The 21,107-nt window shown below is 45.3% G+C and overlaps 1 protein-coding gene across 1 annotated transcript in view; it reads right to left on the reverse strand.

Moving 5' to 3' along the window:
• Window positions 1-2,434: 2,434 nt before the first annotated feature.
• The window catches only part of POLQ (polymerase (DNA directed), theta), a gene marked incomplete at its 5' end in the record, with an annotated part of 30,288 nt that continues 11,615 nt past the window's right edge, over window positions 2,435-21,107 (reverse strand). The window contains 13 exons of the mRNA XM_010161733.1: window positions 2,435-2,548; window positions 4,495-4,610; window positions 6,340-6,493; window positions 8,130-8,254; window positions 9,792-9,903; window positions 10,220-10,404; window positions 11,027-11,145; window positions 13,556-13,691; window positions 14,154-14,328; window positions 15,714-15,851; window positions 17,485-17,678; window positions 18,620-18,860; window positions 20,235-20,431. Of these exons, the coding sequence (XP_010160035.1) occupies window positions 2,435-2,548; window positions 4,495-4,610; window positions 6,340-6,493; window positions 8,130-8,254; window positions 9,792-9,903; window positions 10,220-10,404; window positions 11,027-11,145; window positions 13,556-13,691; window positions 14,154-14,328; window positions 15,714-15,851; window positions 17,485-17,678; window positions 18,620-18,860; window positions 20,235-20,431 (2,006 nt within the window). The remainder of the gene's footprint in view (window positions 2,549-4,494; window positions 4,611-6,339; window positions 6,494-8,129; window positions 8,255-9,791; window positions 9,904-10,219; window positions 10,405-11,026; window positions 11,146-13,555; window positions 13,692-14,153; window positions 14,329-15,713; window positions 15,852-17,484; window positions 17,679-18,619; window positions 18,861-20,234; window positions 20,432-21,107) is intronic.

A 21,107-nucleotide genomic window follows, 5' to 3' on the forward strand; every position in this document is an offset into this window, starting at 1 on the left:
GGTTAGGGCTTGTGCCCTTGCCAGGGAAGAGCGAGGCAAAAATACCATTGAGCACCTCTGCCTTCTCCATATCCTGGGAAATCGTGACTCAAACACCACAGATACTTCGCTCACAGAGCCATGGCCACCTTTCATCTCCTCATTTCCTCCAAATTACAGCTTAATTAAAATTAACTCATTGAGTTTGTTCAGCAAAATAAGTGGAGTTCTGTGTCAATCCCCTTATTGTTTAGCATCACCCCTATCCAGGGAGCTTGTTGGGTGGGAATTACATGTGAGATCCATCCTTCCGAAATTCTAAAGACAGTACTGGGGAGGAAAATATTATATCGTGCTAAAGAATAAGCAACTCCAGCTACAGCAGCTCCAGCGAGGCCTGAAATATAGCGCAGGTGTGTCACCGCATGACACCGGGGAACAGGAAATCACTGGGAATTGGCAGCCAGTCCGACCCAACATCTTCACAGGCCGCGCACAAATGGTCACACGCCAGGGTGCCGGGGCTCAGATCTGTTGACAACAAAAGCTTTAACAAGCTAAGAAAAGAAACAACTGTCTATCAGCTGAACGCTGTGGATAAAGAGCTCAGCCATCAGGTGACAGACGTGGTGGAAACCGGCAGCGCAGAGCAGGCAGGATGGACACAAAAAGCCTCAGCGTGAGGTGAAGCACAGAAGAGGAATGAAGGCCGATCGGCCCCGAGAAGGGCAGTCACGGCACCCCGGCCTGGGGCTGTGACCTGATAACCCGCCTGCGGTTTGCGGCACAACAGGCAGGCGGTGGATCAGAGGCCAGGACACGGCCTTTTGCACGCAGGCCCCATTAACGTCTTTTAAAACTCACCTTGTTCCTGAAACCTCGGCGCCAGGTGCTGCTGACATGAGGATAACGGCCACGCCAGAAGCGCCGCGTTTGACGTTAACGAGCTCGGGTGCGCTGTCGGGCTGCTGCAGGCCAAGCACGCGTCCTCCGGGATCGGAGCCAATCAAGGCAACTTCAAAAGCACGCTTCTGACAAAGGATCTGGCGGCAGCTCCGAAGTGAAAGAATAATTAGGGGCTTGACGGTTTCTCACAGGAGGCAGGAATGGGAAGATGGAGATTGCTTACATTAGGGAGGTGCTGGGGAAGAACGACTTGGTAACATAATTAGAGGCATACAGAAGACGACGGGAGGCACCTGTCCTCCCTTTTGTGTCACATGCCCGACGGAAATGACAGAATCCAAGGTCAGGCATTGTATGAAGTTAACAAAACCAGCTGAATTTGTATAACCATTGCAGCCATCTGGAAGGGAAATGAAACCATGTGAGGCTTAGCCAGACCAGAAGGTATTAGCAAGGAGAGTAACGCCAAACAGCGGCAGAGTAATTCCCTGTGAGCTCCTTCCTTGTCCCCTCTTCTGAAACACCCGATCCCGGCGGGTGACCCGAGTCACCCTCAGGACCAAGACAAGCCCAAACTCCCAGAAAAACTTCCTGCCTGATCCAAGGGACGGAGCCAAAGTGCGAGGGAAATCCCAGCAGTTTTCAGCAAGGCTGCCAACAAGCAGGTTTGAGGCTTCCCCGAGAGACGGGCCTCTGCGTGATGAGGTTCACCCCCAGGTTCACCCCCATTCAACAACACCCCAGACTCAAGCACCGGCAAGTCTGTCACTTCAGCTGGCCAGACCGATTCACTTTTGCTCTTCACAGCCATACAAACTGTTGTTTCCAACCGAGAAATTGGGTTTCATTCTTTAAAAATGAATGTTTAACTATAAAAGAGTCTGAACAACATCCCCCTGAAGGCCAGCTTGCACGGTAGCAGCAGGACGAATTACGGCAGCCAGTAGCCGTGATGCTTTCCCCTGGAAGTCGGAGGCCAACCGAGCACGGGTTCCACCCGCTGTGAATGCCACGCAGCTGCTCAGTGAGCGATCCAGCCAGCCGTAAAGCCATTCTGGCACCTGAATATCATCAGCAGAATTCAGTACAAAATGATCCTAGTAGAGGCCTGTAAAACTCAACATTAAGTGCCAACACAGTAACTTTCTGTCCTACACGCAATTACACACAAGATCTGCCAAGTTATCTTTGTGCCTTGTTTTAATCAAATAATCCAGCTCGTTTCATATGTAATAAAAACATTAGGCTTTGGGGTTTTGTTTTAAATTACAAGATCAAGCATATTTTAACAGAATTAATTTAAATATCATGCTTTTAGCAATTAACACTGCCGCAGTTGCATAAACACGCCTCAGCGCGCTGCACGACCCGTGAAGAGTTTGGCTGGGTGAACTCATACCAGCTCCCACCACGCGTTTCAGAAGGCAGCTCACCACGACGTCTGTAGACACGGGAGGATCAGGCTGCACGCGCGTCTGTCACGGGCCCTCGCCCTGCCTGCTCTGTGGCACCTTCCGCCTAGCCACGGGTGCGAAAGCCGCGTTTCACCTCAGAGCTCCAGGTCCTGCAGGTCTCCCCAGCTGGGTCCAACTTTCACTTTAACACTCAGTTTCACCAAGAGTTTGATGGCGTTTTCCATCTCGTGCTTGACAATCTGAGCGACCTGCAAGAAAATGCTACAGATCAGATGCACACCTAAGCCCAGTGCTGGTTTTCTGTTGATAGCTGGAGTGGCCGGACACCTGGAATCCTCTCCTGCATTTACCTGCACTGACTGAACACAGATGGGAATGCATCCAACCACGTTAATCCTGATTAGGGCTTACGAATGGAGAAAGTGCGTGAAGCCAGTAACGCTTGACGCAGCACAGACCTGTGACGGGTTCTGCACTGCTTAAGGCTGCTTAGAGAAGAGGCAAGATTAAACATTAAACACTTGAGCATTCTGCAGAGCCTCCTCTTCCACCCAGCTGCATAATTCTAAGTGTTTCACATCACAGAATCACAGAATGGTTTGGGTTGGAAGGGACCTTAAGGACCATCCAGTTCCAACCCCCCTGCCATGGGCAGGGACACCTTCCACTAGACCAGGTTGCTCCAAGCCTCATCCAGCCTGGCCTTGGACACTTCCAGGGATGGGGCATCCACAGCTTCTCTGGGCAACTTGTCCCAGTTTCGTGGAGTCTGTTCTGAAAACTCCAATGTACCAAAGGCAAAACACAATAGTGCATCTGTAAGGACAGCAGGCAATATTATCACCAAAAAAAAAATCCTTTCTGGGTTCAGAAACAATCAAAAGGGTAAGAAGTGCCCTGTTGTCCCAGCTAGACAGAAAGCCTTGGAAAACAAGCAAATCTGGCACACACAAGGAAAGTCTGAGTCTAGGAAGCATGCCTTGTGTACCTATGCTGTTTTAAGTGACTGCCCAGAAAATCTATGGACAAAAATCTATCTAAAGGCAGTTCCAAAAGCTGGCCATAATTTCTCTTGAATTCTTAATGAAAAAACAGAACACAATAAATAATAAGCAAAGCCACACGCTTGGTCCCAGTTCTTGGGACACCGTGATAACTTGGAGTCAGTATCTAAAGAAGTAAAAGTCTATACTCGAGGGATTTCAGTTTTCTACAGAAAGGAAATTAGGAGCCTTTTCATCTCTAAAACAGCCTGCCTGGAATGAAGCCGCAGACGTCTGAACAGAGCTGGCCAAACGAACAGAAACTTGAGCTGAGATCCAAGAGAAATTTCATTAAGAACAAAAGGCTTAATTTTTTTAACAAACGCTCTGGCCAGTCAGACCTACAGAAAGCTCTCCCAGACACAGAGTTACCGCCTGCCGTCAGGAAACAGCCTGTTTGTCGCTGAAGACGTGTACGCGCACAGCAGCAGTGGGAGAGAGACATCCCCGCGCCACGGAAGCGGGCCCTGGGAGCCTTCCTGCACTTGTGCTCAGGACTTGGGAAGACACTGAGCTGCCAGCACAGGGTTAAAGCGCTTGCTACTGCAAGCTGTCGCACAGACGCCGCTCCACCCGGGCACAGGAGCACCTACGCGGTGGAAGAGCCCACGCAGAGACTCATAAAACACATGAAAGGTGCTGCAAGGCCACACAGCACACTTCTTATACCTACCACGCTGCTTACCAGCACCACAACACTCCTACCGCAAAGACAGGTAGGTAGGGAGTGAGGAAACAAGCATCAAAAGCAAGGAATCCTCCTTTCCCTATGCAGAGTACAAACCGCAGCTGTAACAACACATGTTCTGCATTAGGCACTAGAAGATACGAGTGTGAACAGGGAGGCAAAAATACATCCAAACGAGGAAAAACACTTCCCTACAGAGCTACTTCGCTCATCAAGTCTTGCAGAGAAGTTGTAGGTAGCGCTGTCATAAGTGGCAAAGCACACATTGGAAGCATGAATCCGAGTCCAAAAATAAAGGGATCGATAATACAAACATCATTTTTCATCCAGTTTAACGTTGTTTTCGCAGACTTTTTAGCACACAGCGATAGAGGATCCGGGGAAGAGCAGCTGAGCCCCCAGCAGGAAGACTTTGAAACACCGTAATGTGGTATATAGCTAAAAGGCAACGGCACGGCTGTACCTGGATGACATCGTCCTCCGCAACTTCGTAGAGGAGCTCGTCGTGGAGCTGGAGGATAAAGAAACCTCCGCTGATGGGATGTAACAGCCCTCTGTTTCTCTTCCTCGTTAGCCTTCCTACACCGGTGAAGAGTACAGTTCGTTAGACACCATCACACAAAGGCCCGTTTCCTGTAATTAAATGACCTTCATACATTCCTAATGCTGAGAAAAAGGAACTTGAAAATGAAAAAGCCCATGCCTACAGATAAAACCACAAAGCATTACTATTCTATCAATATTTGTGCAGCTAATGAGGGAAAAATGGTTATGAAAAGCATTTTAGGTATAAACATTTCAGCCTCACATTATAATGATATGAATCAGAACAGAAACAAGAGACAGTTGCATCGCCTGAACCATCTGTTTTAAAAGTAAATTTTAAGCAAAATCACATCAAGATCCATCAGAAGTCGCTTTACTACATTCTCTCTGGCAATGAATTAGGGTTCTGCTTTTCTTCCCAAATCATCTTAATGGCTAGTCTAAAAAAGCAGTAAGCCTCTTCCCGAGTGCAGCTATCCAAAACCAGAGCTACTACTCCTGATTAAAAACCCAAAAGAGTAGTTTTTTGAATAAACAAGTAGCTGACAAAACCAGCATCCAGGTAGGCCTTGCCTGACAAAAACAAAACAGAACGCAGTCCGACGGTAAAAGCTTTTTTCCAAAAAAAAAGAACCAACAAGCCCCCACAACCTCACATACACCAACTCAGAAGTTCTTTATTTCTCGGGTTAGCCAAGAGGGGAGTCCAGTTCACAACTACAGGAAGGGTCTCACAGCATCACCAGCGCCTCACGCGGAAGCGGCCATGTTGAAACCGCCACATGATGCGGGATGCTTCTCCGATGGCTGAAAGGGAATTCATTCCAGTTCCTGAAACCGCTAGCATGGGAAGAGGGAAAGCTGACACAAACGCATCTACTCGCCTCCCTACAGATACGTTGGCCAAGGGTTGGTCGCTGCTGCTCCTGGAGGGGGTGTGAAGTTCTGCCAACCACATGCCTTCTACTCATAGCAGACCTCTGAATCTTGTCTCTCTAAAATAAGACTCCCTCATATATTTTTAGAGATTCAGCAATTAATTATTTAGTTTTCCTTCCCAGTCCTACAAATCATATCCTTCGTGTTAAGTCAGCTTCATGTTTCAGCATATGAACTATCAAAAAAATATAGCTCTCCATCCCCTAGGTTGTCTTTCTAAAAATATACCACTGATGAGCAAAACACTGTCTACGTCATGCTAAAAAAAGCCACGGTAGCACTCCTCTGGGAAGCAGTACCCAGCACAGCTTTGCTACCCGCAGCCAGAAGAAATTTAAGCTGCTAAGTGCTTCACATAATAGTGTTGTGGAGCCTCTGTACCTCAAATTCCAGTCAACAAATTCCAGACTTCATTCTAACCAAAAATTGTATTTTAGGAACTAGGAGTTTTTCCAGTCTATCTTTTCACTGTCTTCAAAGCTGGAGTACCTGCTCGGTTTCTCCTTCCCACTTCCGAACGATTCCGGGGGGGCATCACAGACCGCATGGCACACTCCCACTGCCCACCTCCGCAAGGCCTGCGTTGGGGCCACTGGGGCTCCTGACTGATCTCAGCATTTGCTTCACTTTGTGCACTGAGCACACATTCTCCCTCCTTCCTTAGGACTTTTTTTCCCCCCGCACTAAACACAGACACACCGCTGTCAGGAAATAAAACCTCTCCCACCCCTACCCCAAAGGCCCTAATGGTGGGGGTTTTTTGTTTGCTCTTAAATTAGCAACCCTGCAAATTTTGCTCTAGCAAAGGAAGAGGCGAGCATACCAGTCTTCTCCCTCTGGAAGGAGCTCTCCAGATGTCCGTGGGACTTGATCGCAGAGGAGAAAGCTTCCAGGCGTCTCTGAATGTTCACAGTGGCTGTTTTGACAATGTCTGCAGCGGATCCCTGAACAGTTGTGTTCACGGCCTGTCGCTCTGCCTAAACAGAGATAGCTGTTCTCAAAACCCACCCAAAAAAAGAACTCAACTCCAGCATGCCACATCTACATCGTTAAAAATAATAAATACAGGGCCGAATACGGGCATAGCAAAACCTCCAGATAAGAGTTTGTTGCCTGAAAGAAACAGCAAAGACTAGCTTCAGACACAAAATTTCTCCCAGTGACTGAGAAAAAGCAGTATTTCCACGAATTTTAAATTAATGAATGATATTAATAACCAGCAAGAGTCACAAGCCACGAGAGGTAGAAGCATATACACATGGTAACAGTTTCCTGAGGAGCAGAAAAATCACAGAACCATGGAATGGTTTGGGTTGGAAGGGACCTTAAAGACCATCCAGTTCCAACCCCCCTGCCATGGGCAGGGACACCTTCCACTAGACCAGGTTGCTCCAAGCCTCGTCCGGCCTGGCCTTGAAGACTAATCTCACAGTTAATCCAAGCACACTTGTGCCTGTCTTCAAACCATCAGGAATGGATAACCAGAGGCAAGAAGCTGGAGCTCATGGACAAATAATCTGGTCTGCTGCACTGAACCCTGACTGTCAGAGCATTACAGCTGTGGCACTACAGCCACACTAGACCACACCACGGCACAATGACTTTTTTCCACACAAGAAATTAGGATTTCTTGTCCTAATCCCCTCTTCGGACAAGAAAACTGCATTCAAAGTTTCTTCTGTCTTTGATTAGAGCTGAAATGTGTGTGAAAAGTTATGAGGAAGCTGAAACGAAAGCGAAGATAATTCATTACCTGGTCTTTAATATGGTCTTAAAGAACAAATCAAAGTTGAACAGAAGGTGCCTCTACAAAGCTTCATGCTGAAGTATCCTTCAGATTAAGCCATCTCAAAAGTTTTTTGAAAGCCTCCCGATTCCCTTTCAACTGCTTGGATTACAAGCTCCCCACCTCCTCCCTCTTCCACTCTAGCCTTTCATTCCACACAACCTGATCCAGCTTTCCTACTGAGAAGTGTAATGCCTCCTCCTGACAGTAACACGCCAACATCTCCCCAGGGTGTCAATTCACCCGTACTGAAGGAGAGCCTATGACAGGTGTGTCCAAAATGACCTTGAAAAAAAAAAAACCCACCAGTGCAAAGACGCATATTAAGTAAATATTTATCTAACAAGTTTGAGCAATTATCCTTGGAGGTGAAGTCAGAAAAGGAACAAATACCCAAAAATATAGGATTTAAATGCCCTTTCTTGTTCAAGTGCTGACAGCATCTAACGTACAAAGACTGCTGAGTGGGAGCAACTCAGCCTGAAGAGTAAAAGCACATCACTGTGTGGAGGCTTTTTAAAATCATGTCCACTTATTCTGATAAATTACTCATTCCAGTTCCAACGTGGGAGTTCTGAAGTGAGGTTAGCACAGTGATGACAGCTGTACACCCAGTCACAGGAGACTTACGTCAAGGAGACCATGACAAAAGCTCTGTTATTCAAAGACAAACTGAGGGAACAATGAACTAAGTGAAGAGTGGAAGGTCACGACCAAGATGGCTCACAGACCCTGTAAAGCCGCAGATAGGGATGTGCAAAGAAACCTAATACTTTGAAAAGATTTAAAAAAAAATAAAATTGAAAAAGGCACCGTACTCAACATACATGAGCTTTACTGTAGGGGTTTGGATCTTTGATAGCTGGCAGGTATCTCCGTCTTCCCAGGATGGTCTGCACAAACCCATCTCTTCTGCAGCTCCTCACCGTCTCCCTCAAGAATTTCTGAATCCCTGTGAAAAGAAAGTTTTCCCTAATACAGCTAATGTTCTGTATTGAGTTCTCACTGCAGTCACAGAAAGCCATCTGGGACACCCAAGCAGCACAAGGGCAATTCTTCGTATTTCCTAGACCCTGTCAGTGGACAAGGGCGCGTGATCACCCCTTCAGCCTCTGCTCAGCTCTGCTGGGAAACTTAAGACTTTTGAGGTGGAAGAGGGTGCACAGTGCCAGGGCATCCGGCTGTGCACGCGGAGACAGGAAGTCCATTCTGCACAGCGGATCATACGTGTATTATTCGTAATGGAAAGGTCAGGACCTGGATCAGCACTGAAAAGACAAGTAGCCGGAAAGAAGTTGAAAGCAGAAGCGAGAGCCCTTGATGCCACAGGCTGCCTGACTTCAGAGCGTGTCACTTCAGATTGTAGAATGAAAGAAACTTACCCACCAGCACTTTGCAAGGGAAGGAGTAAACCCACTGAGGGTGTTAAAAAGAAACTTAGGTCAAAGAAAGGTGAGACAGGGAAGAGTCCCTTTCACTGCAAGTTCAGGTAACAACTGCACTAAAGTGGAAAAGGTTAACTTCAGACAGCTCCTTTCCAAGGGTTACAGAATAGAAAACATAAAAGGAGCCATTCAGGATCAGGACTGACAGCATCAGGCAGTTCATCAGGTATGTAACTTAGCACGTCGGCCCGGCAACATAAGTGAGTATTCATAAGGAGTGAAGTTACAATATAAGGTGCGTTGCGGAGTTTGTAGGGATGCATGGGCAGAGAGAGGGAGGAAACAGGAAGTTATTTCTAACAGTCATGAAGGAGACATTATCCAGAAATTACTGGAGGCTAAACAGACTCTTAACAGGACACCATTTCTCTGCATCTGTCTCCTAAAGAAACAAACCCTGAATCTTCGAAATATAATCTTCCAGCTCATTTCTAAGTTTTATGATTATAGCTAGCTCGCTCTCCTCCCATTTGCCCTCCATTCATTTTCTGATTGCAGCTCTACTCCCTCTGTAGCCTTCCTAAAAATTAACATGCCTCTTAGAAATGCAACAATGTCGTTTTACAAAATATGGGAGAGCAGCTGGATAAAAATGGAAGGGTTATATGCAAAGCAGTTTAACACTCAATGAAAGCAGAAGACAAGAGCAGAAGAGAGAAATGGCTATATTTAAAAATCTTGAGAAATGTGGCTTAAAGTTGTATTGCACATCCTTTAAAGCTATTTGTTTTGATAAGGAAAAGTGGGTTTCTTATTCAGAAAGTTAAGAGCTTTCAAATGAATCCCCAAGGGTTATTAATTAATTTAAAAACAACAAACTAATTAATGTAATAAGCAAATAACAAGGTCCTAAAGATGAATAAAACCAGAGTGTGAAGTAAAACATCATGGAGTATCAAAGTGCAGCGTTCATGCCTTGGACTTCTTCAGAATAAAAAGGGATAGGAGCAGTAGAGGGCTGAGACAAATTTAGGATTTCAAGAGACATGGAGAGAAGGGAGTAAAAACAACCACCACACAGCTCCCAGACAGCCATATCCAAACCTGTGTATCTTGATTTGAAGGATTCAATGTAACTGGCAGCTTCATTTTCATCAATCCCCATCTGCTCGCCTAAAGATTTTGCTCCTATTCCATAGATGATTCCATAGCAAATCTGGCAGAGGACAGTGTGAAGAACCACAGCCGTATGGTGAGCCATGCAAAAAAAGCAGAGCCAAAAGAAAATGTGATTCACTGGAAGGCAAGTGTATGGGAACAAGGGCGAGCGTTCAAGCTGAGAGAGTACCTCTGAGTCCAAGCCATCATGCCGCCTTTCCCCACCCTCATCCCCCAAAACCCAGACAGCTCCAGTTGAAACGTACTCCAAGTGGGAGGACATACAAAGCAACTACTGAACAATCATGGACGAAGCCAAACAGAAAATGTTCCTCCCCAGAAAGCTGCTGCTGAATTTTTTTCCTAAAAATTACCTGCTTAGCTTGTTGCCTGGTCCTATCTCCAACAGCTTCAGGATCAATCATTTTCCATTCTGCTGCAATGTTGTTGAAGACATCAGTACCCCCGTTCAAGGCTTGAATGAGTCGACAGTCGCAAGACAAATGAGCAAGGATCCTCAGTTCGAGCTGAGAGTAATCAGCAGCCAAGATTAAGCCACCTGAAGCCAACAAGTTAGCAGAAATCATTATTTCATAAATTACTCCAACAGCACTCCAAGGAGGACTGAAGCTGTCCTTGCACCTTTTGCACTTAGCTTTCCACCGCTGTTTCGATTAGACAAATTCTTGCCTGTTTCCCTGATGCCCAGGCCTGCCTGCTTCCCACCCAGCCCCTACACCTAAAAATCCATCGAAACTACACAGACAAGTATCAATCCAGGCGTCTGTGTGGAAGTCTGGTACCTGACAGGAATGATCAGCACAGACATCACACCAGCAGCCTTGGGAGGGCACCGTGAGGACTGCCATTTGGGTAGAACCAGAGTGAGTTCAATTTGTGTATTCCCAGCTATAGCTCTATAAAAAATATGTATTCTTAAAGAGGAAATGAAGATGTGAACATTTGAACTACAGCATCTGAATACTTTCCCCAGTTGAACGCTGCTCTTTACAGTCATGTCAGTAATTGTGAGGGCATGCTAAACACTGCATTAGTTATCCAAGTAGGCCACTCGGTCAGAGGTGTACTGCCATTGATTCTTCACTCCTCATCAGATCTAGGATTTTTTGTTAACTATATCCTTAGCAATTAGCTGGCACAGAGCAGGATCTGGGCATTACCTGGGAAAGGAACAAAAGCATGCCTCATGCTAACAGAAAATGGTATTCCTCTTTCTTCAGATCTGTCTTCAGTCTCAACCTTCAGGCCATCAGGCAAAATACTGGAACGCGTTCTCCATCTGTCGAGACAAAGAATGGCTGTTCTTCACCAATTTCTTTAACGCTTAAAGATGCATAATCATTTTTGTAACAAAGAATGGGTGAAAACATATGAGACAGTAGCCTCTCTTCCACTCTCCTGGACAATCCACACCTAAATTTGACAATGAGGGAATTGGACAGATGCCATACATACACCTGAAGGGATTTACCGATTCTGAACGGATCGCGGGATAAATCTTCTTAGTCCATTCAGGGTATGGTCCAGAAATTGCATAATTCCACTCCAAAGCAGGTAAGATTAGAGGCCCCAGATCTGCGATGGGTGCATTCCAGAAAGACAGCAAAGAAGTTGTACAGGAATCCTAAAAATTCAACACCCCACCTTATGTGCCACGTCTTCTCTCAACACCATTCTCAAATGCAGAGAGCCTACACGAGCCCGTAACTGGTAGAGAGAGAAAAGATTCCCCCCACATCAGCCTCGTGACGGAGCACACACACAGGTAAGCCTGTCTAAGCAACCTGCAGATGTGCTCATCTAACACTGCACGTTTCCCCTCTACTGACTGAGCAAAAAACAAATGCCTCAAAGCAACCAGATTTTCGTTTCCAGAAGGCCAGAAGTATACAGTGGCACCCAGGTGCCCTGCAACCTCTCAGGGCTTCCTTAGCTCTCCTGCCCCACCCAGCCACTTGTAGCTGCAACGGAGTTGTATCCGTCAGTGCACAGCTGGGACACCATTCACCCCTCCTACTCCCATCAGCACCACTTTACTAGCCAGCCTGTTGGGTTCTTCACTGGAAGTCCAGTCAAAGGCCTTTATACGTCCTTGATGTTCGTGTCAGGGTTCTGAGCGATTTCTTTATCAGAATGAAAAGGGATCTCTGAGATCAAAACTAGTGTCAGCAAAGCACAGAAAAGACACCATGCTATTTCCCTTGTGCATTCCCTTTTCTTCTTCTGCCTTGGCATTTCAGGGATGGTGGGGATCAAGGAGAGGAAATGTAGCACAAAAATCACAGCAGTAACTTTTCAAAAGAAATAAAGGTGACAGACAGCACAGGGGAAGTGTAGAGACTCGAACTGTCCAGCACAGGTTCCCAATTCAGTTGAATGAGTAAGGGCTTTGTACCAGGATCTAGTCTAGCTACATTCTTTTGGTCAGAAGCTTCTTAAAACAAGAGGAAGCAATAGTAATAGTAAAAAGACACCTTGGAGATAAGCTTGGAAGGCCTATCAGACTGCATGACAGCTTCTTTTGTGCCGGTGGTCATTTCTGTGCCTTTAGGATTGCCCATTTCCCTAACACAGAGGCTGCTTAACTAAGGAATGTAGTCTCAAAAGTCAGCCTGAGCAGCAGACCTCTCTCCAAGTTCAGCACGCACTCCACAGCTTCGGTGGGCCACTTGTCTACCGGGAAGAGCCCACACTCCAAGCACCCTGCAAAGCTGCTGCAAGCCTGAGCAGTGCCAGAACCATTTCTCACAGCAACACTTCTGCCTCCATGGCTGGGCCTGGTTCTTTTCCTGAAGAGAGATGGACAAGATCCTGCTACTCCTGGGCTCTCTTTCCCATGACCTGCTCAAGGCACAAGGCTGTTAGACACATGATGGGAGGAAAAGACATATAGAAGGGCCAAAAAACTTCTCAAAATTCTCACATCTTGCTCTGGGGAAAAAAAAAAAAAGATGACAAAAGTCCCTCAGGTGACACCTGTGGGATAAGAACCTGAATGGAAAGAAAAACTGAAAGGACACAAAACCACCACCAAGTATGAAGCCCCAAAGCTCACAAACTAGCTGCTAAAAGATCCACCTTGGTATTTCACTAGACTTCCACACCTCTCTTTGGGCACTGGCATGTAATGCTATCAAAACAGGGCATTTGGTTAACAGAAACCACATGTAGAACTCTTTTTCTACTACCTGGTAGCTTCTGCAGGATCATTATCGCAAATGAAATTACTAACAAAGAATGAAAAGCATGGTCATCCATGTTCCCTTACACAGGGGGCTGCACAGCATAAAACAGATGAACTTTTCTTCTGCTTCTTCCACAATAGCCTATCCTTTTCCAGAGCAGCCCTTCGAAAGTCAAACCAAATCTTAACTTCAGTTTAGTTACTTTTCACACTCACGGTTGTCATCCAAGGGTTGGGAGAGTAATGCTAATCTCACTGTAGGGTTTCACAGAGAATTTGAAAAAGCAAGTGGCTATATGGAGCCACACGCTGTTAGTATTATTAGGTCTTTCGTGTGTCACTTATTTTTAGGTATTTATTCCCCTGAAACTGTAAGAGAAACACTGAGTAACAAGTCAAACTGACATGACAGCAGTCACAGGGGAAGTCAGAAAAGAGAAATTTGACAACTCGACCACATTAAGGATCAGAAGAGTAGGCAGAAGCTTTACCAAGATCCTCCTACCTGCCCCCAGAAACAGCACGGGAATTAACGTTTCCATGGGCTTGGGAGGGCGGGCTTTCTTCAATCACAGTTGGCATTTCAATCTCAAAATCTCTTGGCACATTCTGGATATTTGGCTCTGTGAAGGTTATTCGACCTGGGAAGGAAGACAAGGCAGAACCAAGTAAGGGTCCAAAAGGAGTCTCTCTAACTTAACACAGCTGAAGACACATCTGCATCTCCAAATAACAGGGGGAAGGGGGGCAAGGCAGGACAGGATGTGACCACTGAGAAAATTTATGAAAAGAAAAAATAATTTGGGTTTAATGGGCTTCAGATGGTTCCCTGGAAGCATTTCCGTATCACTAATGAGAAACTCCCAAATCCAGAACCTGTTCTGAGGTCATTTACGTGCAAGGCGAACACCAAAGCTATTTTAACATATCTAGACTTTTAGGGCAGATCCACGTGAAATAGGTATTTCAGTAGTTTCATTTGTTTGAAGCAGAGCCTTGATTTCCTATCATTCCCCCATACAAAAGCTGCCCATACACAGACAAAAAAAAGGAAATTAAAAAAAAATTGGTCAGAAGTGAGGCCTTTGCGCACGTTTCTTTACCTGTAGCTGTGTGAGTCTGTGCCACTGGATATATCCTTTCCATTCCCAGTGCAGAATTCAGCCGCTTTTCCCTCTGTAGTGGAAACACCACTTTAGTAATGGCGTTGTTGATCCTCCTCCATTCCAGTATCAGCCCTGGCAACGGGTGAAGCGTCTTTAATTTCTCCAAAACGTCCTTGTAGGGAGAAAAAGGCACAACTCCAATTACCTTTAAAGCTTGATAAACAAAGCTTTTGCAGTTCTGTAGGAAAAGCGACTCCTTCCCCCACAGTGAGCTTCCAGTGGCACTGCCTTAAAATTAAACTGATCTCCCCTCCGCTTACACTGCCTACACCTGGACAATCGGAGCACCGTGAGACACAGCTGCAGGTTTATTAGGCGCAAGGCAGCAGTGGCTTCTCTTTGGACTTCAGCACCCTCATCACCACTCCTAAGTCTGCACCAGGCAGTAAATCACCTGAAATGATCACATAAAGCATCACTTGCCATAGGTCCCCTACGGTGTCTCCTCTTGCCCAGCCTCCTCCATCTTCTGGAATATTTTCCTCCCTGCTCTCTCTTATCTGTACACTAGGAACACATGAAATGAAGTCCTTGACCACGCTCCTTGAAAGACAAAGCTGATCACTAGCAATCAAATCCTTTCAGTTAAATCAGAAATGCAAAGGGACTAACAAGAATTTCAAGAGACAGCGGCATTCAAACGTTCCTCAAAATAACATTTTTTTTGTACGCAGCAGGCAGCTGCAGCCTCATCCCTCCACATCACTAAAGGAGGAAACCCTCGCTTGCTTCTTGCTCCCTGCTCTGCCATCACCACCGCGCTCACTTCTTCACTGCCACTTGAGTTTCGGAAATCAATACTTGTCTTCCGAGCACTGTCTACAGCGAACGAGGGGAAACTTAGAAAACAACACAGATTAATGAGTCCTGAAAACAGGGAACGTATATATCTGCTAATATCTCTTGTCTGGCAAGAGCGCCCGTCAGCCTGCAGCAGTTGGTGTTCATGCAGCCCCACTGCATTCATCAGCTGGCAAGCGTGTCAACAGCCTTCACGTCCATACAAGCTTCAGATGTACTAAAATTGATAAGCCCTCAGATCAGCCATTCTGAAGACAGATTCTCTGAAGCACAAAATACAGATATGGTAGTACCAGAGAGAGAAAATATTGTACTTAATCACCACTGTGTTTAAGTTTCTTTCAAGCTGACGCTGAAAAATTCTTCTGGCTTTACAAAATTACTGTGCTATTTCGGTCTTTACATGTGGTTTGGGAAATCAAGATCTGCCTGATTTATTCTTATTGAAGCCTGCTATTTACAGTTGTGCCTTCACTACTCAGGCTTTAGGAGAGTAGAAGGAGCTAATAACGCTGCTAACAGAGAAGGCAGAACCCAGTTTGAATTTCCAGTGGTTACTGAAGGAGCAAAAGGCAGTTAAAATTTACTTTCATTTAAGTCAGCATACCTAACGCCAATGTATCCAAGCAGCAGATGTCTGCAGTAAAGAGGGAGTTTTTACAGGCACTTCCAGACTAGAACCAGACTTCACTGTACCTTGGTTGTACTGAACTGCCTGCTCAACCTAACCCTGTTTCCTTTAGCAGTTGCTCTTCTGGTGTAGCCCAGGGTTTTCTTGTTCCCTTGAACTCTCCCATCTCCATTTTGCGGCAACTTCAGCTCCAGGAACAAAACCTGCAGAAGGCCAGCATTTCAAATCAGTTTCTACATGCTAATCCCAGGAGAAAACAAAAAGCAACGGAGCACTTAAACAGCTTGTTCCAACCAAAGGACAGTGCAGATGCTTCAGGTAATTAAAAAGCTGATTAAAGATGTCTGCTATCAAAGTCATTTTTCATTATTTTAATTAACCACAAAATGCAAGCTAAAAACTCATTTTCTCCACACTGTGAGTTTGAGTTCAGAGGTGTGTTTTTCAAAGAGGTAATTAACTCCATCCAGTAAGTGAGGTGACTGCTGACAGTCAACTGTAACGAAACGTGGAGTTAAGCTGACTAAGAGGGGGAAGAACACTGGTGAAAAAAAGAAGTGTTAGCAGGAGTGGGCTTCGGAGCAACACGGAGGGCACAGGAGGAGGTGGTCACAAATACCTCCTGTAGAACATCAGTTTTTCTAACAGACTGCCAAGAAATGGAAAATGAGGTATATGCTCCCTTGGCGACAGAACGCAGTCGTTCGTTTTTCATTCTGTGTTTGTACGTAGCAGAGGTTAGGCAGCTATTGTGTTTCCCTTCACAGCTGGCAGAAGGGAGCAGAAGCTTGTCTCTCGCACGTTTAGGCCACGCAGAAGTCTTACTGACATGAAATTAGAAGGGTAAAGTTCTACTAACCCATGTAAAACACTTGACACAATTCCTACCAAAATTTCCACATGAGAAACAAGCATCTGTAGTTCAGAGGACAGCACTTCAGGAAAAACTTCCCGTCCCCTTTTGCACAAAGCAGAGTACAATTGGAGCTCTGCAGTATTTCAGGAGTTCTAACTCAGACCACACTTAGCACGAGGAATACTTCTGTGGAACTTCTTTCAGTGATGGCTGCTTGCAAATTTTGATTATTTCCACATAAAGTATAACCCCCTCAGCAAGAAATTAGTTTATAGAAAAGAAATAAATGGGACAAAAAGCATGCACAGGAATTATAACTTATTTCTATGATTCTATGTGATGTACATAAAAAAAAAACCATATAGCAAAGTTCTTCAGGAATAACAGTATTGCTAATTTACATAAAAATCTGGTTTTTAGGATTTAAAAAAATCTAATTCCTATACAGGTTCTTAAAAAGAGAGAGTAGTTAATTCTAAACTTTTGAAGCAGTCTTTCCTCCTCTTTCACGCCTGTACAGGGACAAGGGTTACAATACAACTTACTCAGTACAACTATTTTTAGACCCAGACTACATGATACCACATCACCTCTCGCGTGCAGAATACTGGTATTGCATAAAAGCTTCTCTAGTCCTGCACCAATCAACCAAAACATTCCTGAAGCCATTAATTGGCAGATCATCTCACTCAACATGAGAAGGCAAGGTCCTATACAAACAACATGCGTATTTCTACTTCTGCTAAAGTTAGCAGCAATTAAAAAGATCAGCAAGAAGCAGAAGATACCCAGCACCTAGCAGGCAGCAAGCTCATAACGAGAGTGAAGACAAGTCAGGCCTGAGCAGAGCTCAATTTGCATTTTGTCATCCCTTCCTACGCAGTCTGCCCAAGAAGGTCTTTTTTCTTAAGTCTAAGCAAAAGCCTCCTGAGGGTAACTTCCGAGAAACCTCTCCCCCTCCCACCCTAACCCTCACCTACCTCTGCGACATCATCAGGGCTGGTCAAGGAGAAGCTGTGGCCTGCCAGTTGATACGCCTTGGTCTCAATCTCGCTCAGTTTAGCTTGCATGACCTGCTTCTGGGTTTCATAGGCTGTTGTGCTAAAACCAATGCCATTCAGCTCCAGAAGAGCCAAGCAATAGTGGCTTGGCATCTCCACTTTAGAAAATACATCTGTTGTAAGTACAAACCCCAAGAAAAAGTTTCATGTCATCAAAACCAGATCAACAGATTCATAAAAATCAACCAGGAAATCCGCAGGTTTTAAAACCCTGACTGTTCTGACATGCTGAAATCTTTCAATGTAGATGTAGTTTAACTACTTTTGTTTCTGGAATATTTCATAGTAAGAAATACTTCATGATAAGAAGAATTCCAGAACTTTTTAACACAAAAGCATTTAAGAGAATAACATCTCTCTCTTTTTTTTCCCCCTAAGAAATACACATCTCTCTACATCACCATTTTATAAACCAGAGGCATGCTTAATGTAAAGCTTTCTAAGCTGATACGCTTCCATTCCACCACCCACATCTTTTAAAAACGTTCTAAGGTTTACTTATCATGATTATAAACGCTGTAGTAAACTTGCAATAAAAGACCTCAGGATACTGGACACTAATCTTAGGCTTTGGATTCAACACAGGGGAAATAATCATAAAGCCCACCAATAGGAATGTGCTTTTGGGTTGGGTTTTTTTTTTGTTTGCTTGTTTTTAAAGAGACAATCATTCAGCAAATATGAATGTAAACATACTGGATCATTCACTAGGGAATCACAAAAGTCTCAGGGAGGCAACACATACATGGCAAGTCCCCTCAGAATGGCCAGGGTGCTCACCTGGGAGGTAGAGATCTGCTTGATTCAGAGACTTAACCAATCGAACTAGCGGATATTTGGGACATAGAAATTATATTTTAATTAAAAATCTTTTTTTTTTTGACAAAGCAGATGTCCTTCCAAGAGAAATTCCCTCCTTTCTTTTAACAAATTAACATTTTGCCACAGAACATACTTAGAGAAGACCTTCCAAATCTCCTCTCCACCCCTCATTCAGCCAGTGGTAGCACTTTTACCCTCCATCTTTGCCCCCAAGAGGAGGAGCAATCTTTACCTGTCAGATTTTCCTTCCGTAATTCATCATGGAGTTTGTCCATGACACTGAAGATAAGCACAGACTCGATAGCTGCTCTGTACCGCCCAGAACAATCTCCGCTGGCACTAAGCCCCAGGCTCTGCACCCCTTGGCCGGTGCCCACCCCTTCCAGGAGGGGTAGCTCGCTGGGGAGAAAGTTAGTCACCATGTTGTGGAGCGTGCGTTCCTTAGACCCAGAATCCAGGAGCCAACAGGCAACCTTGAAAAGGGAGACCTCTGTGAGACCTTTCTTCCATTTCAGCCATAATACAACATAAATATTTAACTGAGGGTTGATGCAAGGTTATAGTGCTGGATTCTTCTTGATTTGGCAGGCAGGTTGCAACAATTTGTGGAAAACTCATTCTCACCCAGAGTTAATCCTGCACATTTGAAAACCTTACCCTCTGTCAACTACACACACCTAAAAGTGTTGTTCCTCAGGTTTTTTCAGCTATTAAAACCTAACACAAAGGGGATAAAATATGAAAACCAGGATCAAACATGAGTAATCTGAAAACTGACTTTGTAAAAATAAGAGCTTGCTGCTGATCTAAAATATTAGTCAAGCTGAGCTCTCCTGGTTTTTTGCACATCAGCACCAGTACGAAGAACTCTGCAAGGCAAATTTTACTCGCGGTAAGCCTCGTACCTCCCACCACTTTCAAAGCAACCCTGCTCATAGCTGTATTTCAATTTTTTGTGTTAAAATAGGGTGAAACACAGGTTTCTGCACTGTCTCTGCCATGCAAGCGGAAGGTGAAAACCACTCACACACACACAGGGGTGGGGGGGTGAATGTGCACATGTATGTTCACTGCAACACAAAAGTGGACAAATACGAGTATGGCTCCATTTAATATGTGGAACAGTGCAGGGAAGGGTGCTACTCTTGCTGCTTTTCAATTTTGTCCTAAAACTACGTGTCGGTATGAAAAGCCGTGTTTGTCTTTGTGTTGAACACCTTAGCTGCTTTCCTGTAGACTGCAATATTGCCACGATGCCATTGTGCCCATGTGTGATGCAAGCTTTAAAAATCAACACCAGAAATATCTAGGCATTTAGAGCTTTTCCTGACAAGGACAAGAAGGTGCTTTTACCTCTTTCTAGTGTTTAGTTTGAATGACAAATGGTACCCAAACCTTTTGAAACGATATGCAAACTTTGTTTTGTTTTCAGAAAAGAGTGGTAGCAAGGCAGTCCACATGCACAGCAGGTAAATCTTCTGCTCACAAAGGCTTCTGCTGTCAGAATCAATCATCTGACCAGAAGCACCTCTCCCATTTCAGTCCCAGGCTTCTTACAGCAACAAAACAAAAGTTCAGCTCTGTCCACTGGGACAGGCAGAGATTCAACCTCATCCTCCCCACCCAAGCAATCAGGTGTGAAAGTGTTACCGTATCACTGAACCTGCTCTCACACAGCAGAAGAATTCCCCTCTAAAAACTGTTCTAGGCATCACTAAACCCCCAGACAGGCATGCATATTCAAAGGTAAACAAGAGAAGGGCAGTACCCAGAAGGTACTGCTGTCTTTCCCATGGTGTGTCTAAACTACTAGTTTTACCCAAGCTAAACCTCTTAATCCTGCAAACCTTTGGGTCCTCAAAACTTCCTTCCAAGGAGATGCCACAAGCCATCACCAGGGTCTTGTAGTGCTGAATGAAGTTGTACATCACAAGTGAGCGCTCCTGCTTGGGCTTCTTCTGCAGGTACAGCTGCAGGTGACACAGTCGCTCTGTTACAGGAAGGTTTTTGTCCAAAGGTGGCGGTGCCAAACTCATACTGATTTCTAAGGCAGGAAATACAAGCAAAAGCCATCTTTTCACCCACTGCGCGATAAGAAAGGCAAGAGAAAAATCTTAAATGCAATCACCTAAAGCACAAATACTGCAGTTGGACTGGGAACAAATAACAATAAATCTATGCCGATGTTACATATTTTATCAACCCAGACAAGGCACCCATAAGCAATAGGCTGTGCCTGTCCTACTAAACAAAGGACAGACAGGAATCTAACCCCAGCCACAAGCCCATGCAGCACAGTTTGGGTTATGTTCAGCATTCTAGTGTCAGATTTATTCCGGAAAGGAAAAATTGGAGGAGGTAGAAAGAGAAAAGCAAGGAAGCTAAAGAGAACATGGGAGTAAGCTAGCATTGGTGGACGAAAAGCTGGACATGAGCCGGCCGTGTGCGCTGGCAGCCCAGAAAGCCAACTGTATCCTGGGCTGGATCCAGAGCAGCGTGGCCAGCAGGTCGAGGGAGGGGATTCTGCCCCTGTACTCTGCTCTGGTGAGACCCCACCTGGAGTGCTGCGTCCAACTGTTCAGCCTTCAGCATAAGAAGGATATAGATCGTTTGGAGCGAGTCCAGAGGAGGCCAGAAAGATGCTCCGAGGGCTGGAGCCCCTCTGCCATGGGGACAGGCTGGGGGGGGTGGGGGGGGTGAGAACGGGGAGAGGAAAGAGG

This window comes from Eurypyga helias, unplaced genomic scaffold, assembly GCF_000690775.1.
Source record: "Eurypyga helias isolate BGI_N326 unplaced genomic scaffold, ASM69077v1 scaffold33771, whole genome shotgun sequence".
NCBI classification, from domain to species: Eukaryota; Metazoa; Chordata; class Aves; order Eurypygiformes; family Eurypygidae; genus Eurypyga; species Eurypyga helias.